The sequence below is a fragment of the Nannospalax galili genome, unplaced genomic scaffold, assembly GCF_000622305.1.
Source record: "Nannospalax galili isolate Female #2095 unplaced genomic scaffold, S.galili_v1.0 scaffold83, whole genome shotgun sequence".
Taxonomy (NCBI): Eukaryota; Metazoa; Chordata; class Mammalia; order Rodentia; family Spalacidae; genus Nannospalax; species Nannospalax galili.
Window position 1 is genome coordinate 3260854 of NW_008352659.1, and position 27020 is coordinate 3287873.

The 27020-nt window shown below is 49.4% G+C and overlaps 1 protein-coding gene across 1 annotated transcript in view; it reads left to right on the top strand.

Moving 5' to 3' along the window:
* Positions 1 to 27020, top strand: part of Dlg5 (discs large MAGUK scaffold protein 5) — a 123613-nt gene that overhangs the window by 40755 nt on the left and 55838 nt on the right. The window contains exons 2-5 of the mRNA XM_008849851.3: positions 11499 to 11567; positions 18816 to 18978; positions 20328 to 20471; positions 21493 to 21676. Coding sequence (XP_008848073.1) covers positions 11499 to 11567; positions 18816 to 18978; positions 20328 to 20471; positions 21493 to 21676 — 560 coding nt within the window. The remainder of the gene's footprint in view (positions 1 to 11498; positions 11568 to 18815; positions 18979 to 20327; positions 20472 to 21492; positions 21677 to 27020) is intronic.

The window sequence follows — 27020 nt, forward strand, 5'->3', positions numbered from 1 at the left end:
TCCATTTACCTGCAAATTTCATTATTTCATCTTTGTTTACTGCTGAATAGAACTCCATTGTGTAAATATACCACATTTTTGTTAACCACTCATCAGTTGAGGGGCACTTAAGTTGCTTCCATCTCTTAGCTATTGTGAAAAGAACAGCAACAAACATAGTTGTACAAGTGTCCCTTTAATAGGATGAGTCCTTTGGGTATATGCCAAGGAGTGGTATAACTGGGTCATATGGTAGGTTCATTTTGAGTTTTTTGAGAGTTCTCCACACTGTTTTCCATAGAGGCTGCACGAGTTTGCAGACCCACCAGCAATGAATGAGCATTCCCCTTTCTCCACATCCTCACCAGCATATGGTATCATTTGTTCTCTTGATCCTAACCAGTCTGACTGGGGTAAGGTGATATCTTAGGGTAGTTTTAATTTGCAACAAATAAAAATATTTTAAAAATTAATTTTCATTTTATGTGCATGAGTGTTTTGTCTGCATATATGTAAGTGGACCCACCAGCAATGAATGAGCATTCCCCTTTCTCCACATCCTCACCAGCATATGGTATCATTTGTTCTCTTGATCCTAACCAGTCTGACTGGGGTAAGGTGATATCTTAGGGTAGTTTTAATTTGCAACAAATAAAAATATTTTAAAAATTAATTTTCATTTTATGTGCATGAGTGTTTTGTCTGCATATATGTAAGTGCATCACATGTGTGCAATGCCCACAGAGGCTAGAATAGGGCATAGGCTCCCCCCACCTCGAGTTACAGATAGTTGTTAGTCACCATGTGGGTGCTGGGAACTGAGCCTGGGTCTTCTGGAAGAACAGCAAGTGCTCTTAACAACTGATCCTTATCTTTACCACCCATCCCTCCCCTTTTCTTTTAAGAACAAGTCTCATGAAGCTTAGGCTGGCCTCAGACCTTTTACTTCCTGAGTACTGAGATTAGAAACATGTGCCATCCCACTTAGTGAATATGGTATTGCAGATGGAATCTAGGACTTTGTGCATTCAAGACACTCATCCAACTCAGCTATATCTCCAGCATGTAGCCCAGGCTGGCCTCAATCCTTGACCTTCCTGAGTACTGAGATTACATACATGTACCATCACGTGCATTGTATGTGATGCTGGGCACAAAATCTGTGCTTTGTGCATTCAAGACAAACATTCCTCCATCTCAGCTCTATTCCCAGCTGTAGCCCAGGCTGGCTTCAAACCTTGAACCTCCTGAGTACTGAGGTTACAGACACGTGCCATCACACTCAGTGTATATGATGCTGCGGATGGAGCTAGGGCTTTGTACATTAAAGACAAGCACTCGTCCAACTCAGCTCCATCCCCAGCCCTTTTAAATTAATTTTCCTTGTGTGCATATTTGGGAAGGGGGATGTCGTTTTACATTTTGAATAAGCAAGAAGGAAAGTTACTAGAAGAGAAACACACACACACACACACACACACACACACACACACGTAGGCATGCATGCATGCATGCAAGCACGCACACACACGTGCGCGCACCTGCCCTTCCAGAGGCCTGTCAGGTCACAGCTGCACCAGCGCTGCTGCTCCTGTGACCTCATTTGCACCTGCAGCTTGTTCCATCTAGAATAGACAGGCCTCCAAAGGCCCACAGGGCATTCACACTCTTCCCCTGCTTGGAGCAGTCCCTGTCCACTACCGCTTCCCGTCAGGTCTTTGCTGAGATATGACCTCCTCAGAGAGCCGTCCCCTGGGCACTGTGCTCTGAGAGCCTTCTGTCTACCCATGCCAGCTAGCCACCATTTAACTTTACTGTTACCTCATGTAGCTGTGTTTCTTTATTTCTCTACCTCGTTCATGCTCATGTGAGCTCCAGGAGGGCAGATTTGTCTGTCTTCTCTGTTGCATCTCCAGGGCTTCCCAGTCTGGTTGGCTTGGGAAACAGCAACCACCCTAGTGCCTTTGAGTTGGCTCAGCAGGTAAAGGAACCTGCCACCAAGCCTGACAACCTAAGGTCAGTCCCTGTGACTCACATGGTAGAAAGACCTTCACATGTGTGCTGTGGCACATGTAAGAACACACACATACATACACACGTACACTAAAATTTAATAAATAAATGACAAAGATAATGCCAACCAAGAGGAGACATCTTGAGCAGAGTACCCCACCTTTCTAACTGGCTGACTGATGCCCATGTGCTTGGCAGTGAGGACTGGATGAAGAAAGTAGGCTTGTTCAGTGTGAAGCAGAGCAGGAGGTCCGTAAGGGAGGCTGGGCACCAGGCTTGGAGCTGGCAATGCTGGCAGAATGGTGGAAAGGGAGAGGAGGCCTTCTGTCTTGCTCTTCCTGCTGCTGTGATAAAATACCCCGACAAAAGTAACTTAAGGAAGAAAGGGTTTATTTTGATCATAGTGAGGTTATAAACAATCATGACCAGGAAGTCACAGCAGTAAGAACTTAAGGCAGCTGATTACATTATATCCATAGTAAGCAAACAGAGTGATGAATGCTTGTGTTCAGCTCACTTTCTCCTTTTGTTGTTGTTAAATATGCATCTGATCAGGGCTGGAGAGATGGCTCAGCGGTTAAGAACGCTGACTGTTCTTGCAGAAGACCCTGGCTCGAATCCCAGCACCCACATGGCAGCTAACAACTGTAACTCCAGTTCCAGGGGATCCGACAGCCTCTTCTGTCCTCTGTGGGCATTGTAGGACACGGGTGCACTTACCTACATGTAGGCATAACACTCATACGCATAAAGTAAAAATAATAAATAAAATATTTAAAAAATGTATCTGATCATATCCACCTTGAACTTTATCATTTATGCAGTGCAGGATTCTGGCCTTGGGAATGGTGCCACCCACAGTGGATGGGTCTTTTCTACCTCAGTTAATGCAGTCAAGATAATCCTTCTTAGCTCTGTTGGCAGTTGATAGATGCTGGGGGAAGGAGAGTCAGCTTTCCTTACTGATAAGTTGACCAGACTCCAAGGGATAGACCCACACCCAAGAGCATTTAGGAACACAGGTTATACTCAAAAGGCCTTAAAAAAAAAAGACAAATATTAATGAAGGTGGGGGAGGGAGACAGTAAGCTGGGAGGGGAGGAGGGTCTGAATATGACCAAAATACATTGCACGAAATTCTCAAATCAACAAAAATATTTTTTAAAAAAGCCTCTTCAGGCATGCCCAGAGCTCCCAGATGATTCTAGATGTTATCAAGTTGTCAGTTGAAATTAACCATCAGTCCTTCCTAGCCTGCAAGAGAGGAACTGGAAGAACAGGCCTTCATCTAGACAAGGTCCACTGAGACACGGAGGGAGCGGAGTAGCAGACGCACACAGGGTTCCTCATAAAGGGCTTTCTACCAATGACCCTTTAGGGAGTTGAACAAAGGCTGGAGACTGTCTGCGAGAGCCAGTTCACAGGCCCCCAAATCTGTTCACTGCATGCTGCCAGCCTTATCTAGACCTCCGAGAGTGGGTATGGACAGCTTACTGAGCACCCAGATATTATTCCTTTGCCTCTCTGTACTTATCCAATCCTCTTGTCACCCAGTATTCTCCCTATTCCATAAGCAAGGAGGAGTTGCAGAAAATGGGAGCAGTTGGCTCAGGGTCACACAGTGGGACAGTGGCAGGCCTGAGTGCAGCCATGTGACGCCTTCAGATGATGTGGGGGGATGGAGACTGCAGGGCACAAAGACCAGAGCTCCAGGGAGTGTTCGCTTCTCTCGAAGCATAGGAACCACGGCACAGGAGCAGGCCAAAGCAGAGATCTGCACCCTTCCCATGTGACTCCTAGCGCTCCAAGGGAATTAATTTCAAGGCCGGTTTGAGCAGGTAATATCGGAGAACTTGCCTGTCAACCCTGACCACCCCCCACTGGGCATGGGGCAGAAGAGGACAGTGGCGCTGTGGCCAGTGCTCTGCTCCCTCATCTGGGCTCTTTCAGTTGTAGGCCCTGGCTGGGCTGGGCACAGTCATCTCTTAGGAACGTCCTTGATTATTGTACTTTGGTAGGAGACTCCCAACACCTGGCCCGTTCCTCTCCCACCCCCTGGGGCAGAACTGTGGTCCAGCCCCTTCTTGCCAAGCCCCCAGTGCCTTGTACCTCCAATGCTTTTTGGGTACAAATGTGCCACCCATTCCAGCCAAGAGTGACAGTAGGAAGTAGGAGCTGTTTTGATGATGGAAGCCCCAGGTGTTCCTGCGGTGCTGATTGACAGCCCAGACCCCTCCACTCCTTCGAAGCTTTGCATGACTGAAAGGTAGACACAAGGAGGTGGTGTTCCCAGGTGTGTGCTTGTATTGTCCCCAAGGAAGCTGGTGGGAAAGCAGCTCTCTGCTGACATTTCATCCTAATAAAATAAATACCCTGTACCCACCAGGCCAGAATGAAGCAAGAGAAAAAGGCCTACATTTCCATTGATTCTGGCTTTGCAGGTTTTGCTTTCCCTCTGTTTCATGTTTTGGGTTCCATATATTTGTGTGTGTTGGGGGTGGGGCTTGCTTACAGAAGCAGAAATAACCCCTGAGTTTTCTGAGGTCCAGGTCGTTCAGTTTCGTATCTTCTGGATTATTCAGCATCCACAGTAGAGAAATGTAGGCACGCCCTAACATCTTGAAGGTGCAGGCCCCGTTGCTTGGCCAGTGGATACCCCTCTACCTTTTCAAGTCAGACTAGCAATCCTTAGGATGACCTGAAAAGGGGGAAATAAGTATTGCCATTGTGTTATTTTACCCATCTTTAAACTTTGTGAAGAATATTATGACATCATCTCAGTGGAGGGGACACCTGCCAAGTTGTAATGTGCAAGCTGGACTGCTTTGAGTGAGTTGTACACACTGAGTGTGAACCCAGCACTGCCTGAATCACCAGCTCCTTGTGCAGGGAGGGGGTCAGCCTCTTCCCCGCCCTCAGGCGGACCACTAAGGCACATAGGGTAAGTGGGACTTCCTTGATTCACATGCATTTGACTGCCATCTGCTGCATCCCAGGGCCTCAGTCAACACTGCCTCCATGAAGCAGCTGAGCTTGTCAGTCTCCGATGGACGTTGGGTTTCAGTGTACACAGCCTTGGGCGGGGTTACCTTGAGTACAGTTCTGCCAGAGGGCTTCTTAGCTCAGTATCCCGGGAAACCCACAAAGCAAGGACCGCAGCAGCAAACAGCAGCTTTCACCACCCTCTCTTCCTCATTTCTGTAGCTCAAGGAAGAGAGTGACCCTTCCAGTGAGGGCTGGCCCATGTTCTAGGTTCTTTCCTCCAGGAAGTCCTGCCCCCCGAGAACCCCAGGAGCACGGACTTCCAGGGTAGCCTGCCTGGGTTGTGTCCTGTTTGCTCCTTAGTGGCTCTACCTTAAGTGGGTTGAGTAATTGAAGCAGTCTTAGTTTCCTTCCCTGTAAGGTGACCCTAATGACCACCTCAGGGCATTATGGGAGTTAACTGAGGCAGTGCATGCACAGACCCAGCACTTACCAGTGCTCTGGAGCCATGAGTGCTGCCCTTAGCTATTAGAGAGTGCCATGCCGTCTGCCAGTTTGTCTTTGTAGACTGCGACCTCATCACTGTCACAGCCTTCCATTTCCATGACGCAAGAATTAAGGGAAGGGTAGGAAGGTCCGCTGCAGGCTGGCTCGCCAGGGTCTTATCTCATGCTTGGGTCTGGCTGTGCCAGATGCTATTTCAGACACACTTCATGGAGAAACTCTGTTGATCCTCGCAGGAGCTCCATGAGGACAGCATTCCAGTCATCCCATTTTACAGTATGCAAGTGGAGGTATAGGGAGGCTGAGTGACTTAGCTGAGTGATTTGGTAAGGGCTAGATTTGGGAGATGAACCCAGGAGAGCTGGAGCCTTCTCTGGCCTTGAGTCTCCTTTGGCCTTGAGGCTTAGAGAGAACACTCCCTTGATCCTCCCAGTGGTTGAGCAGCCTCTGGGGCTCCCGAGACTCTGGCCTGTTTCTTCCCACCTGGCCCAGTGCCCTGCAAAACATAGGACACATGTGGGGGCCTGTGAGTCTGGGAGTGATTAGGCACCTGTGCTGTGGCTCCTATGACTCCTTCCTGGAAGAGGGCAGCAGAGAGGGATAGGTTCCTGCTAGCGATACCTGCTGTCTTGGGGCGCTGGACTCTCGAGAGAATAGCAAACCCATTCCTAAATAACCTGTCTGTGGCCATGCTGCTTCAGGGCACCCGGTGGTCAGGGAATCTCTGGGTGCTTGTTCAGCTGTTTTCCTTGGTGGAAACATGAGTCACCCAGACCTTTACAATTCTAGGTGAATAGAAGGGTATGTAAAGGGATGCCCTAGGCCTTACAGGCTGCTGAAGGGACCTGGGAGTCTGGGGCGTTCCCTTATCACTAAAGGGATTTTATTAGAAGTTCTTTTGAAGTGGCCTTGGTGACCCAGTAGGACTGAGTCACACTGTCAACAGAATTAGCAGGTCTGGGCTCTTGTGAAGGACAGACAGTGCTTGTGTCAATCCCAGAGTGTCACCACGTCAGCAGTCTCCCAGGGTTATTCACCTCCCAGGGTCTGTGAGAGCTTCCATTTGTAGCCCCACTCACTCCCAGCTGCCTGTTAACCCTGAGCTCCTGCCCTTAGTCCCTGCGCCATTGGCCTGTGGCCATGCGCCCTAAGGCTTCTTAGCAATGCCATCTCAGATCCTACCCAGATCTGCCCTTCAACCAGGACCCCAAGTGTTTCCTCATATGGAGAAGAATTCCACAGATGACTGTCAGACACCCCCCTACCCCACCCCACCCCCACACCTATAGCTGGCCTCAAGCTCACCTTCTTGGGTTTTCTCTAGTCTGCTCCAGACACTTCATGGGCTGCCCTAGGGCAGCTTTTGTGAAGTGGTGGTTTGAGGAGCAGGGGCTGATTCTACAATGCCTCATGGTCCAGTCCTGGGTAGAGCATGTTCCTCCTCCAGAGGCTTTTTGGGATGCCTTGGGGTTCAGGTGGGTATGATGGACGCGCCTTCAGGAATCCAGGAGGCATTGCCATATTCCTATAGATCAGGCTACTGCAGATGAGGGGTTGGACAGACATCTCAGTGTGCTGGGCTGAGAGTGTGCTGGGCTGAGGTGGGGCTCCTGTTGGCCTTCAGCTTTGATTGTGAAACCTCAGAGGGAGATGTCACTGGACACTCACCCCTCAGCCTTGGAAGCTGTTGGTTTGAAAGAACACTATGTAGCTTGGGGGTGCGAACTCTTCGGCCTTTTGTTGACAGCCCTGACCACACAGGCCTTTATGACAATAGTTGCAAAGACAAAGAACTATCTAAACAATGTCATCTTTGGGTCTTTTCTCCTTAATGACCTCCAAGGCTCTGAAAACATTGTAAAAACTGGGCCCTGTCCAATCTTAATCAGTAACCCCCACAATCCCTGCCAGGGTATGGAGCTTTGCCAGCGACCTGTGGTGGGGGACCAGGAAGATGCCCATACATGCAGACAAAGATGCCACTCTGCCATAGGCAGGTGGTATGACCCAGTCTGGACTTTGGGGACAAGGAAGGAGAACAGAATGTATTGGTTGCAGAGATGTGACATGTACTCCTCCAGCTAGGAAGAGAGCTGGGCAGGGAGAGAGAGGGGCAGCTGCCAAGCTTAATTAACAGTGGAAGCTCATCCTGGGGAGGAGGAGGCGATGTGGAGGGGAGGGGCTCTTTACTGGAAGATGGGGCACTGCAGATGCCAGTAAGAGAAAGTGGCAGCGTTTGGCTCTGGCAGCGGTGTACACCAGAGAGGACTGGAGCCTCAAGCTGTGCTGAGATGAGCACAGACTTGTGGGGGTGTGAGTGGGGGAGTTTATTTGCACCAGCATTCCCAAGTAGGTGTCTTTTCAAAACAATCCACCTCATAGTAGCTGGCCAGCCTTCCTCGTCCTCAGAACAGAATGGAGAAATGGCGCTTGTGTTCGGAACACAGTTGGTGGTGTTGAGTTCTTGCTCTCTGATGCGGTCTGTGGATGGCCTCGTTGCATTTTACTTCTTCGATGTGGAAAGAGAGAGGACTTGAAAAATTTACCTCGTTTCTTTGTCTGAGACAAATATGCAGAGATATGAAATACACAGCAACACTAATAGTGTGGGGCTGGGGGGCATGTAGCTCAATTGGTAGAGTGCTTGCCTAGCCCACACAAAGTCCTGAGTTCGATCCCCATCACATTAACGAGGAGTGGTTGTGCCCACCTGGAATCCCAGCACCTGGGAGATAGAGGCAGGAGGATCAGGAGTTCAAGGTCAGCTTTGGCCACATAGTCATTTGGAGGCCACTGTCTTAAAAAACACCACCAGACAAAACCAACAATGTAGATGAGACTTGAAATGCAGGCTCCTGAACATGGCTTTTTCCTTCTCTGGCGGGACCGTGGAATTTCAGGGCTGAATAGTTTTGCTTCTAGTTCCCTGCAAATAATGTACACATGGCCCTTTGACATCCATGCCAGCTGAGTGCCGGGTCCCCATGCCCCCCTCCATCTCCCAGGCAGCTGTGGCAGTTTGAAGCTGCATCTTGTGCATCACCTGCTGTTCTGGGTCCAGCTACTGGATGCACTAGAGGAAACATTTCATCCCAGGACAGTCCTGTTGACAGACTAGACACCCACCTGCTTCCCTTGTCATCTTCACTTCCTGCTAAACACACAGGCTCCTCATAGTCCCAGAAAATTGGATGAGGAGGCCACTGGTTATCCAATTGGATAATGAGGCCACTGGCCTGGTTCTCCTCCCCTCTGCCCCCCATCCTGTTTTTTCTCTCTCCATCTCTTTGTGGTGAGGATTGCTAGCTCTCCACCATGCCTTAATACTTACCCTCTTTGCTCTTATAGGCGGACTGTACGTACCCCCTATTCAATCTCCCACCTGTCTCCTGGGGTCTCCTCTTCCCACTCCTCTCCCCTCAAGGTCTTCTCTCTCTGCCATGAAGCAGCTCACTACCTTGGGGCTCCCTCCCCCATCTCCCTTCCCTGTTCATCCCTCTGAGAGTATGTAGGTCTTCGGGAGCTCGACAAGAGTTGAGGTGGAAGAGAAGCCCTGGAATCTGGCTCCACATTTCTGCCTCTCAGCAATTCTGAGCAGCTCTCTAATATCAGAGCCCTAAGGCTTGTTTTAAGCCCTCATTGCTAAAACCCACCTGGGTCCACCCACCTGGTTCCAGCAACGAAACATTGCGTTTCTTTCCTTACCTGCTCCCAGTGACCCACCAACACTGCCTGGCATGCTTTCTGTCAGTCTTAGCCAGTCTCCCGGAGGAGGTAGTTTGCTTCCTCCCTTAATTTGCATCTTCTGCAACCTTGCAGAGTAATGCACACACTTTTTCCCTCATTGGTGTGAATTGCCATTGTTGCAAGGGGACAGTACAGGGCATTGTGGACTATGGGGCCAAACTTGATTACACAGGCTGGAACCAGGGTCCAGCAGGCCTGGTATTTTGTTCAGTGTGTCCAGTCCTGCCCCGTCCTGCATCCCCCAGTCTGCAGTTCTTCCTGAGGCTGGCAGTTTGCACCTAGCATTGAAAATATTTTAAACCTGGCAGCTGGAGAGATGGCTCAGTGGGCAAGAGCCTTGCTGCAGCTCTTCCTGAGAACCCGAATTTTATTCCCAACGCCTGGGGCAGGTACCTCACAACTGCCTGTGCCTCGAGCTCCAGTGGATCCAAAATGTCTTCTGGCCTTCATGGGTGTGTGTGGCACACACATAGACACACACATACACAGAAGTAAAAGTAAAATGAAGTGCCAGTAGGAAAGAAAATATTTGGAACTAAACTGTGATGGTTGTGTGCACATAGCCAGGGATTAACACCGTTAAGTGCCTGCCCCCACACCACATACATGTTCTGGTGGGGGAGATACCCTGTAAAGGGGATTCTTTTAGCTTTGGTGATAAGGTAATGGCTCATAAGTATTTGAATATCCTTTTTTATCAACCTTTTAAAATATTTTATTATTATTTTATTTTATGTGTATGCGTGTATTGCCTGCATGCAGGTAAGTGCACCTGTGTCGTGCACTGCCGTGGAGGACAGAAGTGGCTCTCGGATCCTCTGGAGCTGGAGTTATGGACAGTTATTAGCTGCCATGCTGGTGCTGGGATTCGAACCTGGGTCCTCTGCAAGAACAGGAGGTGTTCTTAACTGCTGAGCCATCTCTCCAGCCCCATTATCAAAGTTTTTTTATTACATTTATTTATTTTTGAGTGTCTATGGAGTGTTGCAGGTTTCCTCGCAGGTCCAGCCCATGAGGGACTGCAGGGAACAAGGGTTCTGGCCGAGGTGGGGGTGAGAGGCACCGAGTCAACACACAGACACCGGGAGTCAGGTAGAAGCAGGCACTAGGCGTGGTGTTGCAGACTCATTTATTGCTGGGAAGTGCAAGCCTTATATACCTCTCTCCCTGCCCCCAGTGTCCCATAAGTTGGTGTGTCGCTTCCTGATAGATCCCCTCATCCGGGTAGATTGTAGGTTGGCTGTTTTGCAGAAGTGCAGGCTGTGCTCTCAAAGCGGAAGCTGTGTTCTCTAGTGCAGCCCGTGCTTAGGCCTGGCACTTCCTCTCCTACAATGGAGGTGAAAGGATAATGTGCAGAGGCAGGTTTATCCTTTTCCCATGTGGGACGCAGGGACCGAACTCAGGTTGTCAGGCCTGGTCTCAGGTGCTTTCATTGGTTGAGCCATCTTGGCCCATGTCTTTATGAAATTTTAATTTATTATTTGTGTTTGTGTGTGTGTGTGTGTTTTGTATGCATGTGCATCTACATGCATGTTTAAGTCAGAGGACAGTTTTCAGGAGTCAATTCTCTCTTCCCACAGTGGGTTTCTGGGATTGAACTCAGCTGGTCAGACGTACGGGGGCCAAGAGGGAGGGGGAATGCTGGATGCACTTGTACCTGCTGAGCTGTCTCACTGCCCCTTGAGTAACTTGCTTCTCTTTCTATTGTTTTGGTACTGGGGGTTGGGCCCAGGGTCACACACACACACACACACACACACACACACACACACACACACACACAAAGGATCCTCCAGCACTAAGCAACGTGTGTTGAGGGGCAGATGCTGACTGAATCACTGAATACAATCAGTACATGAGAACAGAGCCCCTCACACATAGTTGTGTTGGTGTACAATGTGCTCTGTCCTTCTGTGTAGAAGCCAGAGCCATTTTGAGAAATCTGCAGGAATCCTCCACACCCTATTCTAACGAGTCTGTCATCCATTCCTCTCAGGTTTCCTAACAAATGCCAGCTGGTCCACTGGACCTCCCGCTGCCCATCGATGTGACTTTAGAGCCTCAGGGTGGGTATGAGGTAGAAAAGTGGGCAGAATCAGCCAAGTCCAGATACTGCCTACCACATTGCCCTGTTGACCTGAACTCCCAAGTTCCCAGTATGGTGCAGAGGGCTCATAGACTAGTGTAACTGTACATGGGCTGATGTAACAGTGGGCTATGGATGACTGGTCCTTCTGGGTTAGTAACACATTGGTTTCCTCTTCTTTCCCCAGGCTCCACCTACAGCGTCCTGTCCATCATGCCCTCGGACTCGGAAAGCAGCAGCTCCCTTAGCAGTGTGGGTGAGTTCTACCTTCCTGGGGATAGTGCATGGGCCAGGACTTGGATGTGAACAAGGAGAGCCTGAGAAGGATTCATGTAGCATAAGACGTTGGTTCTTTTTGTCAGATCATATGTGACGTTATCCTCTGTTGACACCATTTGCATTTTCTCTTGTCAACAAAAATCTGGCTTTGGTGTTAGGGAGGTGGGTACAGGAAGCACATTTCTCTTCTTTACTTCTTTAGGGTGTAGGCTTTCTCAGAGCCTGGTCAGCCCCCCTTGAGAATCTCAAGCCTCTCCTTGAGATTGACTCCTCGTACTTATGGGACTTTCCTCTGTCAAAAGGGTAGTATGATGCCCTGGGAAAGTAGCCAACGCATTCTGAAATGGATGCTTCCTATGCCTGGGAAGTGAGCACATATACTGACAGGAAGGTCATAAAGTTCCCCCAACCTTCCTGAACCTCTGAACCCTTGCTCTATATTGCACCCCTCAGTTAGAAGCCCTGATGCCCCTCTTTGACTGTGATGGATGGGAAACACATTCAGTGTGCAGTCCTGGAGTTTCTCAACATGGAGGTCTCACAGGGGTCGTCTGGTCTAGTTATTGTGCTTTCTTGCTACAGAGAGAAGGGAAAGTTGACACCCGAGGGGGAAGTGCCATGCTTGGGCTTCCAGAACCAGCAAGGACCAACCTCTCATTTGTCACTTCACTTCCTGGGCTCTTTGTGCCAGGTGTGAGGTGGTGTGCGGTCCAGGTGGTGGTGCCGCAGGTGCTGGGTCTCAGGGTGTGCAGGAGACTGGAAAAGTTTCAGCATTTGGGAGGTCAGTGTGATTCGAGGCAGACGTGTCCAAGATTGGTCTTCCGCATTCCAGGTTCCCGAGGGCTCAGTGGGGAGCCCCACTACTCCCGCTTCCTCTGCCAACAACTTATCTCACCTTTGCCGACTCCTGCTGGCTGCATTGTCTGTCTGCCGAGGCCCATGGGGGGCAGTTTTCATCAGTGATGGCACATGGCTTCTCTGACCACCCTCTACCCCGCTGTCACCAGCCCTGTGGATCTTCCTGGGTGTACTCTGTGCTTCAGGCTGCTCATCTTTTCTCCCTATTCATCCTGATCTAAGTTCTCTGTGGACATTTTATTTCTCATCTTGAGTTCAGTAGGGAGATTGTAAGGAGGGAAGGATACATTCGTAGTCAGTGTTTGGAAAGTAAGTCTTCATTTCCCTGCAGATGGAGATGGTGGGAGGTTTCCTATGAAGTAGAGGGAGATCTCTGCCTTGTGGAGGAAGAGGTGAAGGACTTTCCTTTGTCCCAAGGATGTCTCCTGGACAGGGCAGCTTGGCTTCTCTTGGATAGGGGGAGGGAACAAGTCATCAGGGAGGAAAGGACTGTTCCCTGTGATCTCAGCAGTCCCTTCCCTGGACAATCTTTGTGTTTTGAACATTTCCTTCTTCTTTGAGATAGGTCCTTGCATAGCCCAGGCTAGCCTTGTACTCAATATAGGATCTTGAAATTCTGATATTCTGACACCCCCAATGTAGTGCTGGGATTACAGCTATGTACCGTGATACCTGGTTTCTTTAGAACTGCGTGTCAAACCAGGGCCTTGTGCATGCTAGGCAAGTTCTCTACCAACTGATAATCTGTAGCTCCTGGACAGCCTTTTGTATCCTGGGAACCCTTGGAATCCTGGCTTTTATGGTGTTACTTAGACTTGTAGGAGACCTTCTCTTGGAGCATGTGTTCACTGCCTTCAGAGATTCCTCATGAGCATGTTGCAAGGTTAACCAAGCTGCTGCAAAGATAGACTGGTGATTGTAAAGAGACCAGAGAGAGGCCAGAGGAAACTGGCCTTCAGTCTCTGGGGAGGACATCAGGAAAGAGGTGATTTTGAGGAAGGCACAGTGCGTTCTAGCAGGGAATGGAGCAGCTTCCTGGAGAAGGTGGGGCTTGAACTGGGCCTTCTAGGAATGGAGCTCTGGAGCTGGGAGCCTCTGGGAAGCAGTGGGCCTTCCCTGCTTGTCTTGGCTCCTGAAAAGCAGACCCTGAGTCAAAGATTCCAGAGCATTAGTTTCTCTGACTAGAGATCCAGGACCTGGCAAGGCTGCAACTACTGTGCTCGGAGTTCATTTTTTCACTCTGAGCTGGGGAAGGAAGCCAGCAGGAAGCAGGACTAAGAGGTGTCCACAAGATCAGGGCAGGGTGTCACCTTCCTTTACCCCATTGGATTCCGTTAGGTATAGTGATTGTGTGACACTAAAAACATGGAGAGAAAAAGCTCCTGTAGCAGAAGAGCTGTAAGAAGCAATGGCCCAGGACAGGGCTGGGTCCTTCCCGCCAGCTCTGCCTGTCCTGGGCTGTTAGTATGGATGGCTTGGTAAGTCTGGTGACTGTGTTCTGTCCCTGCGTGGTTTCTGCTTTGACACCCAGGGTCTGGATCAGTGAGACAGGTGATCCAGGTATGCCCACACCACTTGACTGCTTTTGCCCAGTGTCAGTTTTCAAATGGACTTTAGGCACTATAGGCTTGAGGGCTCTGAAGCCTGCATGTTGTCCAGCTATGAATAAGCCTGAAGAGGCTGCCTCAGTGTCACCTGGAGTGTGTGATGAGGGAGCCAGGGACAAAGAGCTCACAGCTGAGTCATCCACCTAGCCGATCAGCTGCTCACTGCCTGGGGACTATATTGTGGCAGCTGCACCAGCTGTGGTGACCCAAAAGAGCTGGGGATTTCCAGGATGCAGAATGGCTTCTGCTCTGGCCCTTGCTCCCTGCCGTTCCACCTCTTCTCACACAGCCAGGCCCAGCTTGTAGCCGTTGTGTCTATAATTCTGGGCCTGGTTCAGTGCTCCTGAATCCTATCCTACTGATATCAGAGTATACTAAGCTCCTGGCCGGGAATAAACAGACAGTCATGGTGGGTTTGGGGGCTTCCATGTGACCATAGTGAGGTAGGGCTGCATCATCCTCAGCACATTTTCCAACCCTGGAAAGCATGTAAAATGATTGTGATGATTGTGTGTGTGTGTGTGTGTGTGTGTGTGTGTGTGTGTGCGCGCGCATGGGTATGTATGTGGAAGACGGAGGATAAACTTTTGTGTGGTTCCTTTCAGATGCTCTACCTCTGTTGAGACAGGGTCTCTCATGGTCTGCAGTTAACCAGTTAGGTTGAATTGTCTGGCCAACTAGCCCTATATCCTCCTGTCTCGGCCTCCTTAGCACTGGTATTGACAGTGTGTGCCATCGTACTGGGCATTGTTAGGTTAGTTCTGGAGATTTAATTTCAGGTTGTAGTGTTTGTTAGGAAAGTAGTCTACCAGCTAAGCTGTCTCCTCAGTCCCCACAACAGTGTTTTTATTTGAATGGTGGTCAACAGGATTTTCTGTACCACTTGGTGTTATTTTAGAACTTCCTGGCTTAATACATCTTGGGATTTATCTTGAGATCTCGTGTTAGGAAATGCTGGGGACATCAGGATCAAGTCAGAGAGGCTGACACTTGCTGGGATCTCATGCCTGGTTGACCTCCCTTGTCACACTCCCTGTCTTCACATGTTTGGCATGAGTGGTTGGGAGGTGGCGATGTGGGGGATGAGAGGAGCCCAGCCATGTTGTGAGCAGTGTTGAGTGTTGTTGAGGCCTTGGCTCTTGTATCAGTCTGTTAGGGGGTCCCATGTGCTATTGTCTGGTCTTGTAGGTGTCAGTTAACCTGTACACCCTGGCAGGCAGCTGGGCACTAATGAGATGTGGAGGGTGCATGCCCTGAACTGAGCACCTTGACTGTGCTCCCTAGGTGTCAGTCTTACTTTGTTTTCTGGGCGACCAGTTGGCCCAGGTCCTCCCAGTTGGACCCTGAGACATGATGCGTGGTGGGGTTTGACTGATGACCTTTACCTCTGTTTTGCCTTCTCGTCCTCTTTCCCTTCTAGGTTCCCTCAGTGCCAGGAATGAATCTCTTTGTTGCCTCAGATTTGTAAAATGTAGGTCACAACCCCCCGTTTCCCTGGAGGCAGGCTGCTGGGCCTGGGAATGCTTTTCAGTTCTGTACTTAGACTCTAGATGCTTCTCCAGTGCCTCACCAACACGCTCGTGGCCTGTTCTCAGTGCGGCCTGGTATCCCTGAGGTCGATTCGGGGGCCTGTGAGCTCAGGCTGCTTTGGTCAGGACCCTGGGATGCCTCTAGCCTTTCTTACTTTCATCCTCAACTGGTGTTGGGTAGAATGTTCCAAAGGTTCTATCCAGTGCACGTGACATTATGCAGAGATAGGACTTGTGTCTCTAGGAAGCCAGATGTTATGCACATTACCCAGTGTAGGGCAATGCAACTCATTCTGCTTGTTTGTAATGGAAAGGGTAGTTAATGGTTTGCTAAAAACCTTGGATGGGTATGTTAGAGCTATTTGGAGTTTCAGTAATTTTTAAAAATGTATTTTATTTATTTTTATTTTGTGTGTACAAGTATATTACTTGCATGTATGTTAGTGTACCTGTGTTGTGCAGTGCTTACAGAGGTCAGAAGAAGGTATCAGGTCACCTGGAACTGGAGTGCCATGTGGGTGCTGGGATTGAACCTGGGTCTTCTGCAAAAGCAGCCAGTGCTCTTAACGGCTGACCCATCTCTCCAGTCCCCTAATTTTCAGTAATTTTTAAGCAGTCCTAGGATTAAAAAAAAAGTTTAGACAGTATGGCTGGAGCGTAGCTCAGTGGTAGAATGCTTTTCTGGCGATGGCAACAATCTTGGTTATTTCCCCAGCATCACACACACACACACACACACACACACACACACACACACACACACCACATAAAGTGTTTAGAAACTTTTAGTTTAAACTTTGGGCTCTGGGGTCTGTTAGAGATCCACATCTCAGTGTTGTCTCTTACAGGCCCTGTGACCTGGACACGTTATTTAACCTTAGTAAGGTTTTGTCTCCTGATGTGCAAAGTAAAGTCAACATCTGCCTTCTGAGAATAGAATGGGGAGTGAGTGAAAAGCATTTCTTAAATTGCCTGGCGGGAAGTAAGAGTTATTGACTGGGAGACAACAGGTCCAGGGTACAGCTCTAGTGCCTGAGTCCAGGTTCCTGGGTCTCAGTTCTCAGCTGTCTAATTCTTTTGGGCATTAGTTCCTCTCCTGTGATATGGGACTGGTGCTGCAGTGCCCACCTGTGGGCCTGTTTGGTAGAATAGCATCTAAGATGTCTATCTTGGCCTGACTGCTCCAAAACACAATTTTCTGGGTATTCCCCAAGTGCTTTTACCCATGGTTGTGGATTGTTTGGCCATTCATTGGTAATTTGTCTCTAGAATTTTTGAGCCCCAGCATGCCCGACCTCCAGATTTATGGGGTAGGAGTGGGTTCAGGGTCTTATGGGAGGGCAGTGAGGGCAGGGAGGGCTTAAGGCTGTGAGTAGAAACATGGTGAGGTGGGAGAAGCTCCTGGAATATACACATACAGATTTTCCTAACACTGAAGAACATTCTCTCTCTAAGGTCTATCCTGAGCTCAGGAATCTGGCTGTGGCTGTATATATTGGTCTGGATTCTCTAGAGAAACATAAGTGATGGAATGAATACACATGGGAAAGGGACTTGTTAGACTGGCTCACAGGATAGAAGCCAGGTAGCCCAACAAGGGCCGTGTACTTGTCTGAGATGCTGAGAACCTGGTAGCTGCTCCGTCCACAGAGCTGGATGCCTCCACAGTCCTACTCTAAAGTTGAAGGCCTGGAGGGTTCCTGGAGAGCTGCTGGTCTTCAGTCCACGTTGGGAGGCCACAGAAGCTGGATTCCTGTGTCTGGGAGGATGGCGGACAGTGCACTCACCAGCAAGAAGTGATGGCAGGCGACCAGAGCAGCCGTGCTTTTCCTGGGACCTCGTTCTATCTGAGCTGCTGCCCACTCTGGGGCAGGTCTCCCATCAGTTAATCTTCCCTGCAAAGGCCCTTACAGACTCACCCAGAGGACTGTGTTTTACTTTCTGGCAGATCCAGTCAAGGTCACAGTCCAGATTAACTGTCACACAGTAGTTTTCGAGTGGAGTATATTTTAGGGGTCCTAGATTTAGAGGTGTCAGCACCTCCACCTGGAATGCTGACAGATGCTGGGCCCAGAGCCTGAAGCTGCCACATCATACCATGAAACCGAGTCTCTTTTAACCCTAAGTACCACCTTCTGTCCTTGGGGATGTTTGGTTTGCTTGAGCCATCAACCAACAAGGATCAGCAGAAGATGGTGGTCAGGATGGCACAATTAGAAGATGGGTGTCATGCCCTTTGTGTTCTTGTGTCTACTGGGGAGACAGATCCTGTGTCCCTGGGTGAGTCAGCCTCCCTGGTCACATCTGCAAAATGAGATGGCTGCTCACATCTGTGTCCCCACCCCAGATCTCTAACCGTCATCTGAGGTGTGAGGTAGATACAGTGACAAGGCTAACTATTAAAGAGCATGGCATAGTCTTTATAGGGCCAATTGGGTGAAGTGCTTTGTCCTTGGATGCCTGGATTTCATTCTTCCTAGACATCTATTTGAATCTGGTCAGAGGCAGCTGTGGCTTCTGGTAAATGGAAGGCACAGAGTTCCCTTTGGATGCTTTGGTCCTGGGTTCAGGCGATGACGACTCGGTGGGGCTCAGCACTAGAAGGCCCAGGACTCACCTGCATCACATCAGCTGTGAACTAGCAGCGTCCTGCAAGCCAGCATGGCTGAACTAGCTGGTCAGTCTAGGAGCAGTTGGTCTGCCATAGAGGCCAAGCTGCTGTGGTTGGGGAGACTTGGAACATGGCCTTCAGTCCCAGCTTTATTTTTTGGAGTATTCACTTTGTTCTAAGTGTGCCCTCTTTCTCAGGCCTCCTGCTTGGGGCTCAGGGTGGTAAGTCCTGTCCCCTGTGCATGTCCAGGACTGGGTGACAGTGGGCATGCCTAGATGCCCAGAGCAGGCAAGGATTAGTGCCAGAACAGTTCCATCCTGGAGGTATCAAATCTAACTGGGGAGAGAGTGTGTGTCCTGAGGATTCTGTCAAGATCAGATGGCCTAGACTCTGGTGTTAACTCCAGCTGTGAAGGGTTTGGAATATGGGACCTACTTTAGGAGTGGGTACTCCTGGCAGCAGCTGGAGAGGCTTGTTCCCACTTGGTGCCTCTCATTGGGTGACTGGAAGGCCTGGACTCATAGTTACTTGGTGAATCCCTAATGGAACCACAATGTTGGAACAGTGCTGGCACCTTGGGAATGCTGTCTGCAGGTTCACTTGTGGTTACCTATCCACAGGGACCACCGGAAAAGCACCATCCCCACCTCCCCTCCTTACCGAGCAACAGGTCAACGAGAAGGTGGAGAACCTCTCCATTCAGCTCCGGCTGATGACCCGTGAGAGGAACGAGCTGCGCAAGCGTCTGGCCTTCGCCACCCATGGAGCGACCTTCGACAAGAGGTAGCCGTTGTCCCAACTCCCCAGTGCCTGTCCTGGTGCCAGTGTGTCACCCTGAGCCACTTCCCCTTTGCACCCTGATTTCAGATGCCTGAACCTTGAGGGTGTCCCCTTCTTCAAATCTATTGTCCCCAAATGCTCCCTAAGGGCAGAACCTGAAGCCTAGGTTGGGGTGGGGGTGGGGGGTGGGGGCAGGCTTGTTCTGCTTCCTACAAATGAAAATTAGAACCTGTGAACTAAATTACATAATTCCTGGATTGAGGTGGTTATGTGTGTGTTCCCATCATGTATTTGAGGGGCCCTGATAACCTGTGGCAGAGGAACTGGGCCCACCCCCTCGGGCTTTTTACTTGCCTGGCAGGTGATTGTGTGGTGGGTACTCCTGGCAGCTGGTGATGGGGCCTGGTCTCACTTGGTGCCTCTCACTGGATACCTGGAGGCTGGGGGCTCCTCACTGCTCCTCTCTGGTCCTGTGCCTTCCACCTGAGACAGGCTTCCCGTGTCTCCTGCTGTGGCCCATTGCTGGCGGCATGTTTGTTTACAGGCATTTCCGTGGATCTTTCTGTGGGTTTTAAACACATTAGCCGTTCTCCCCACAGAGGTGCCTTGAAAAGGTCCCTTTTACCTGCATCTTTTTGTTTTGAAGGAATTATTTTCTTTTTGGAATTAGTATCTACTCTTTTGTAAAAATATTTGCTCAGCCTTTCCTAGGGACCCAAACACCATTGCTCCCGAGAGAGCTTGTTAAGGTGCAGGGACAGTTTCTCTTCTGCCCCTCCTGAGCATGGGGATCCAGTGTCTGTGACTGGGACTGAGATCTGCATGTCTCACAGGCTTTCAGGTACTGCAGTGCCGAGGCCTGGGAGCCACACTCTGAGTAGCACTGTCTAGCCCAGTGCTCACCTGGGCTGCTCGTTGGAATGCCCAGGGGCATTTTATGAAGCTGCCTGGGTGTTGCGTCTCGCCCTCTGCGGTGATGCTGTATGTCATCTGGGCATTGGTGCCATGGGTACCCAAGACTGAGAATCAGCTTTCTAAAGACAGGAGAACCTTCATCGCAGGTTTCTGTGGTCCTGGGCCTATGGCACAGACTCTTGGAAACTTCTTAGGGAGCAAATCTGCCCCTCTAGGCCCATTTAGGGAGCTAGTCCAGCCAGCCCTCCCTCTGTCTGGACACCTTGCCTCTTTGCTGGCCAGAGTTCAGGACAGCAAGTTTAACAAGCACCAGGAGATCACAGAGTATAAGAGCCAGCATGTGGGAGCCACTGGGCTGGGGTAGTGCAAAGCAGAGCCTTAAGTCCAGGTGATTCTTGAGGGTTGTGTTCATGGGGGCTCTTTGCTCCTGGGGCCAGGCCCTACCACAGGCTAAATCCTGACTATGAAAGGCTGAAGATCCAGTGTGTGCGGGCCATGTCGGACCTGCAGAGCCTGCAGAACCAGCATACCAACGCCTTGAAGAGGTGCGAGGAGGTGGCCAAGGAGACAGACTTCTACCAGTGAGTGCTCTACTGGGAAGGGGCCCAGAACTTGTGGATTAGTGGATTAGCCATATCCTGCCCTTCTCTGTCTTTGGACTGGAGAGTCAAGATCTCTGCTTCTAGTCCTGCTTCTGCCTCTTAGCAGACAGCTTGCCTTCAGTGAAAGGATTTGTGTCTTTCAGCTCAGTTTTCCTAAGTGTGACAGACTGTTAGTCCTTCCCATCATCTTGTCAGATTCAGAAACCAGTAGCTCGAAGAGCAATTTACACCATGAATCGGGAGCTCAGGCTGCTCTGGAGTTCTGGGGCTCTTGCTGGGGCTTTACTGAGCTCATGGCCTTAGCATAATAGATGGGTGTGCTGTCCTTGGGTCTCCTGTCCTCCCTTGCATTTGTCCAGAAGAGCAATTTACACCATGAGTTGGGAGCTCAGGCTTCTCTGGAGTTCTGGGGCTCTGGCTGGGGCTTTACTGAGCTTGTGGTCTTGGCATAGTAGATGGGTGTGCTGTCCTTGGGTCTCCTGTCCTCCCTTGCATTTGTCCTCTACCTGCTTGTGGTCCCCAGACCTCAGGACATACAGGCACAGGTTGGGTCCTCTCCTTTCCTTGGAGGTACATGTATGCCTTTGGGTATCAGTGTTTTCAGAAGTGAAATTCTTCCTAGAATTCGACTGTTTGCTGGCTATTGTCTCTCCCTGAATGCCACTGGCCTGGCTTCCCTCCCTTGCATTTGTCCTCCCTTGCATTTGTCCTCTATCTGCTTGTGGTCCCCAGACCTCAGGACATACAGGCACAGGTTGAGTCCTCTCCTTTCCTTGGAGGTACATGTATGCCTTTGGGTATCAGTGTTTTCAGAAGTGAAATTCTTCCTAGAATTCGACTGTTTGCTGGCTTTTGTCTCTCCCTGAATGCCACTGGCCTGGCTACCGTGGGCTCCTCTCTGGATCTTCCTGGGGACCTAGGCTCTGATGGGACTGGTTGTGCTTGGAGGTTGGGGCCAGGTAGAGGTTGGTTGAGACTCAATGTGTTTGCGGGGTTTCAGCACCCTCCACAGTCGACTCCTGAGTGACCAGACTCAACTGAAGGACAACGTAGACATGCTGAGGCGTGAGAACGGGAAGTTGCTGCGGGAGCGAAACCTGCTACAGCAGTCCTGGGAGGACATGAAGCGGCTCCGTGAGGAGGACCAGAAGGAGATTGGTGACCTCCGGGCTCAGCAGCAGCAGGTAGGGCCAGGCAGCTGGGGCAGGCTCAGGTCCATCCCTACCTGTCTATCTGACTGCCCTGCTGTTCACTCATCCATTCCTCTGTCTGCTACTCATCTACCCATTCATCATCCACCTACTTTCCATCCAATTGTTCATTATAAGTATTTTCTGGGAAGCCTGTATCCTGTGAGGAACCAGAATATTGAGAAACAAACCTTCCTTTCTCTGGAAGCTGTAGTTTACTGAGGGAAACAGGCTACTCACATAATCACACATTTATATGCTGTATGAGTATTTCAGGTGCCTCTAAGTAGAGTGTGCTCAGAGGAATGCAATCGGGGTATAGCAGAGGGATTTGACTGAGTCAGGGTTGGGGGGCTGTGGCTCGTTCCTTGTGTGGGTCATGTGAGATCACAGGCAAAAAGAGTTCCCTGTGCAAAAAGCAAATGGAACAATTCTCATTGTCATCTTTTTGGTGGAAAGACGCTGCATCTAGGGCACTCAGCACGTGCTGTGTGGAGCACCAAGTAAACTGCAGTCATTCTAAACTTGCTCACTCTGGTCTAATACCGGTCTCATGGAGGTTGGGAGAAATGAGGACCCTCAGAGCGCCTGGCTGTGAGGTAAATGGTGTAGGCCTGTGGAAGCCATGCATCAGTTCCTTAGAGATGAGCCCAGTGATTCCAGGACGGGAAGGACCTTCCACACAGAAACTAGGAGACAGCAGGGTTGAGGGTAGCAGAAAAGCCCAGGTACCCAAACCTGAGGCGTACATAAGTTCATGCACTATAGCTTTCACTACAGTAACACGAACATGTGGTACATGTAGATAAACCGTAAAACCATTTGGCAAATTTTCACCTACTCATTAAAGAATCTTCACCAGTCATGGTCGCCTGTGTCTGTAACTGCAACACTCAGAAGCTGAGGCAGGAGAATTGTGTGTTCTAGGCCAACCTGAGCAATGTAGTAAGACCTTGTGTCAAAAAAAAAAAAAAAAAAGTAGTAAAAAGTGAAACTCTGGAGCCATGGGTTTCCTTGCCCTTCATTCTCTGGCTGCCTGGGGACCTACATGCTTTATAAACATTCGGACTGCGCTTGTTCCCCACCCTATTCTTTCTCCCTGCCCTTTCCTGCTCCCCGCCCCCACGTGATGTGAAGTTCTTTCTTCCTCTTCCTCCTCTTTTGTGCTAGTGCTTGCTCTTCTTTCTTTTCCAATAGCTATGGACCTTGGTGGTCAGGGTCCTGTGGGTGTGTTGGGCTTAGTCTTGGTCACTAAGATTCCCAGGTCAGGCTAGTTCGACTGAGGTCTTAGAGAGTGCCAGCCTGGGACCCCACCAGCAGATGAGGCCAGGCTGCCATAGGGAGAGCTGGTGGGGGTTTTGAGCTGCCTGGCCCCATGTTCTCAGTTGGCCTTCTTAGTTTTGCCAGGTCTGTGTGGTTGCAGAATGCAATGGTGGGGAGGCTAGCCACAGCAGAAGCAGGTGACATGGGATGTCCACAGGCATCCTCCCCACTGGGCCTAAAGGCAAAGGTCACCCTCACTGGACAAGACTGGTTTTGTTGCCTGGTTCCTCCCACGCCTTGTAAACCTGAAGAGGCCCTTGCCGGGTAAATGGTGCTGTTTGACTTGCATGTTTGCTGGAGGGATTTGTGGGCCTTCCAGTCCTCTGAAGATTTACTCAGAGGAAATGAGGCAGTCCCCAGTGGGAGGGGTGACCCTGGGACTGGGCCTTGGCCCCTTTCCCACTTGAGAGTCGTAGACAGGTGCTTTGTCCTGTGTGTGTGCCGTGGGGGAGGAGGCTGAAGGCTGAAGGCTGGCCCTAGTTTCATTTCCCTTGTAGGTCAGAATGGGTCACCTTGGATTCTTTGGGGTATGCTGAGGAGATCCTGCATTAGGAAAGTAAAGTACAGGATGTTTTTGTATCATCTTTCCTTTACTAATATAATGCATATTTCATTTAAAAAGAAAAGAAATCCTACAAACAGCAATGAAGTCATAGACTCCAGATTCAGCTTAGTCTTTGCAGAAGTGACCAGCGTCTGTCATATTTGGTTATATTTTGTCATATTTGTGATTTTTTTTTCCTGTGTTCAATACACACACAACATTCTCATTTTATTTCCCCAAACTTGCCTTTTATTCATTTATTTTTATCCCACAGTGAATGTATCATGTATCTCCTGATAGTTTCTGATTCTTTGAATATCCAAATACCTGATTTCTTGATTTCATCGTCAGGGGTGGATGTCTAATCCTCATTCCGTGTTCACTGAGCTTTTTCATTGCCAAAACTTCTTCTTCATTACAGACAAGTTTTCAGTGGACATAAATACGTCTTTATGTGTTTTTATTGCAGCTACTTAGTGTATGTGGAGGGAGGGGGATACATGTGCCTGTTGTGCAGTGTATGTGAAAGTCAGAGGACAGCTTGTGGGAGTTGGTTCTCTCCTACCGTGTGGGTCTTTGGAATCAAACTCAGGTCATCAGGCTTATCAGTAGGTGCTTTTACACACTGAGCCATCTTGCTGGCCTTTGTGCAAATATTTTAAAATTTGACTCTTAAAAGTAAAGTTTCTGTGTCTAAGGCAATATCAGTTCTACTGATTCATTTGAGAAACTTATGAGGTGGTAAGAATTTCCTCTCTCTTTTGATCTGTGCCTGTCTTTAAAATGTACTGTTTTCTTTTTTGATTTATTGGCTTCTTTTTCAAGGTCTCCCAGATCTTCTTCTCTTCCATTAGCCTTACCTGGGAAACTGACCATGACTGCAACTCTGTGTGTGTGTGTGTGTGTGTGTGTGTGTGTGTGTGTGTGTGTAAGGAGAGAAGGTTTAGATATGGAGCTATCTTGTGCTGATTAGTTTTAACGATCAACTTGACACAGCCTACACACCTGGAATCATTTGGCTAAATGAAGAATTACATGGATCAGGTTGGCCTGTGGGCATGTCTGTGGGGGACTGCCTGGACAGTTAATTGACCGAGCCCACTGTGGGCAGCACCATTCCCTAGGCTGAACCCTGCCCTGTGTGAGTAAAGGAAGCTAGAGGAGAGCAAGCAAGGATCTGTGTTTGTTTTCTGCAGTGGAAGTGATGCTGTAAGTTTCTGCCTTGACTTCCTTGCAATAATGACCATAACCTAGAATCGTAAGCCAAATAAGCTTTTTTCTTCACTAAGTTGCTTTCGATCAGGCATCATTCTCCAGTTCTTGGGAATTCACATGACCACAGTTCCTAGTTCCTCTGAGGCTGTCAGTGACAAAGCACAGGTATGATTCTGAGCCCTTGTAAGAGAAGTTGACAAATGCCTGGGGCCTGGGAGCCTCTTTGAAGGTCTGGATGCTGTCCTGTGGGAGAGGATGCCTCTCCAAGGCAGAGGCCAGAATCTACAGGGAGGTGGAGTTCAGCTCACAGCAAGCAAGACCTCTTCATGCAGGGCTTTATCTGGGGAAGTGGCTGTGCTGTGGAGGCAACCACAGTGGAAATAGGCCAGGGTCTGTTTTCTCTCCAGTCTCTTCTGGTCCTAGGACATTGTCAAAGATGTGCTGAGCATCAGAAAGGACCCCTGAGTTTGCTTTGGGATTTTCCCAGGCCTGCCCTGTCTCAACAGGAATTAAGTTACTTCCTGGCAACCCGATTCCCCCAGCCCTGGATTGTCCTGCAGGCCTGGTTCTAAGCTCTTCAAAGTTAGAACATTTAGGGGACTGGTTCCCAATGAAGAACAGATGAGCCATGGTACAAACTCCAGATTCTATTGTGGACTGGAGAAGGTGGTGCTGCCCAGCTGGGCTAGATCTGGTGTTATGTCATTGAAGGGTGCCTTGAAAATGAATGTTTCTTAATGAGAGCCTCTGACTGGCTACCCAGGGCTACCCCCTTGTGGGGAACCCAGGTAATAGCAGCAGTGTCTTTGTTTTAAGTCAAGCAGGACCCCTTAGACTCACATACATGGCTGGGGAGGAGGGGGATTAGAGAACAAAACATCTGTTTAGTCTTGGCTGGAGTTTCTGAGATGTTGCCTACTGACAGGGTGATCCAGTGCAGAGGCTGGAACTTCTCCAGACAAGATGCAAGGCCGTGGTGGTCCATTGACCATGTGAGCTGGTCCTGGGGGGATGGCATACTTGTGTCTTGGTTGTGACACTGTCCCAGGATATCCCCAGTGTCCTCTGGAGCTCATTGTCTGTACCTGTACAGTTTGGGTGTCCTCAGTTTGCTCTAAGGACCCAGTTCCTTGGTTCCTCAAGACCCAGTTCCCATTGGCCAGTGGTATGTGGAAGAGGATAATATTTTGTGTCCGTCTCACATCACATGCAGAAGCATATCCCAAGGAGTTGAAAGATTTAAATGGGAAAAATAAAACTTGACTACATTTAGAAGTCACAATAGGAGGGTAACTTTATGGCCTCGGGTAGGAAGCAGGGTGTTTCTTAAAACAATCAAAGCACAAACCACAAAGGAAGCCCTTGATTTTATTGTAGTGAAAGTGAAATGTTGGCATGAGATATGCCACAGTAGAAGTCACCACAGCAAACGTCAAAGCCACATGTTGAAGGAAGATCACTGTGATGAATGTAACTAGGAAATGGTCAGTATCTGGAGTTTACACTTGACTTTCCAAAAGGCTGAGAAGCAATATCTTCTGGAATTTAAAAATCACTCCTGGAGGGCAGGAGTGCAGCTCAGGTGTCCAGTCCTTGCTGAGCATGCAGGAGGCTGTGATTTGGAGATGAAGGGAGATGGGGAGGAGAATGAAAGACTGGGAATGGGAGTTCCTAGAGACAAAGGTGTATAATCCATAAACTTGGTTGATGTTAAAACAAAATGTGGCATATCCATACAGAAAAATACACTTCAGCCTGAGAAAGGAAGGGACTTCATCCATCTTTCAACATGGCTGAATCTTCAGGACACCATGCTAAATGAAATGAGCCAGACATCCCCCCAATAAAAAACTCTTAAACATATTTATTTTTTTAATCTATGTGTGTCTGCATGTGTGTGCATGAGTTTTTGTACACCATGTGCATGCAGGTGCCTTAAGAGGCCAGAAGAAGATGTTGGATCTCCTGGAATGGCTTTACAGGCATTGTGAGCCACCTGATATAGGTGCTGGGAACCAAACCCAGGTCCTTTGCAAGAGCTGTAAGTGCTCTTAACTGTGGAACCATTTCTCCACCTCCCCAACAAAACTTAAAAAAAAATAACAATGTTTGGCCGGGAGTGGTGGCGCACATCTTTAATTCCAGCACTGGGGAGGCAGAGGCAGGCGGATCTCAATGAGTTCAAGGCCAGCCTGGTCTACATAGTGAGTTCCAGAACAGCTGGGGCTACAGGGAGACCCTGTCAAGACCAAAAAA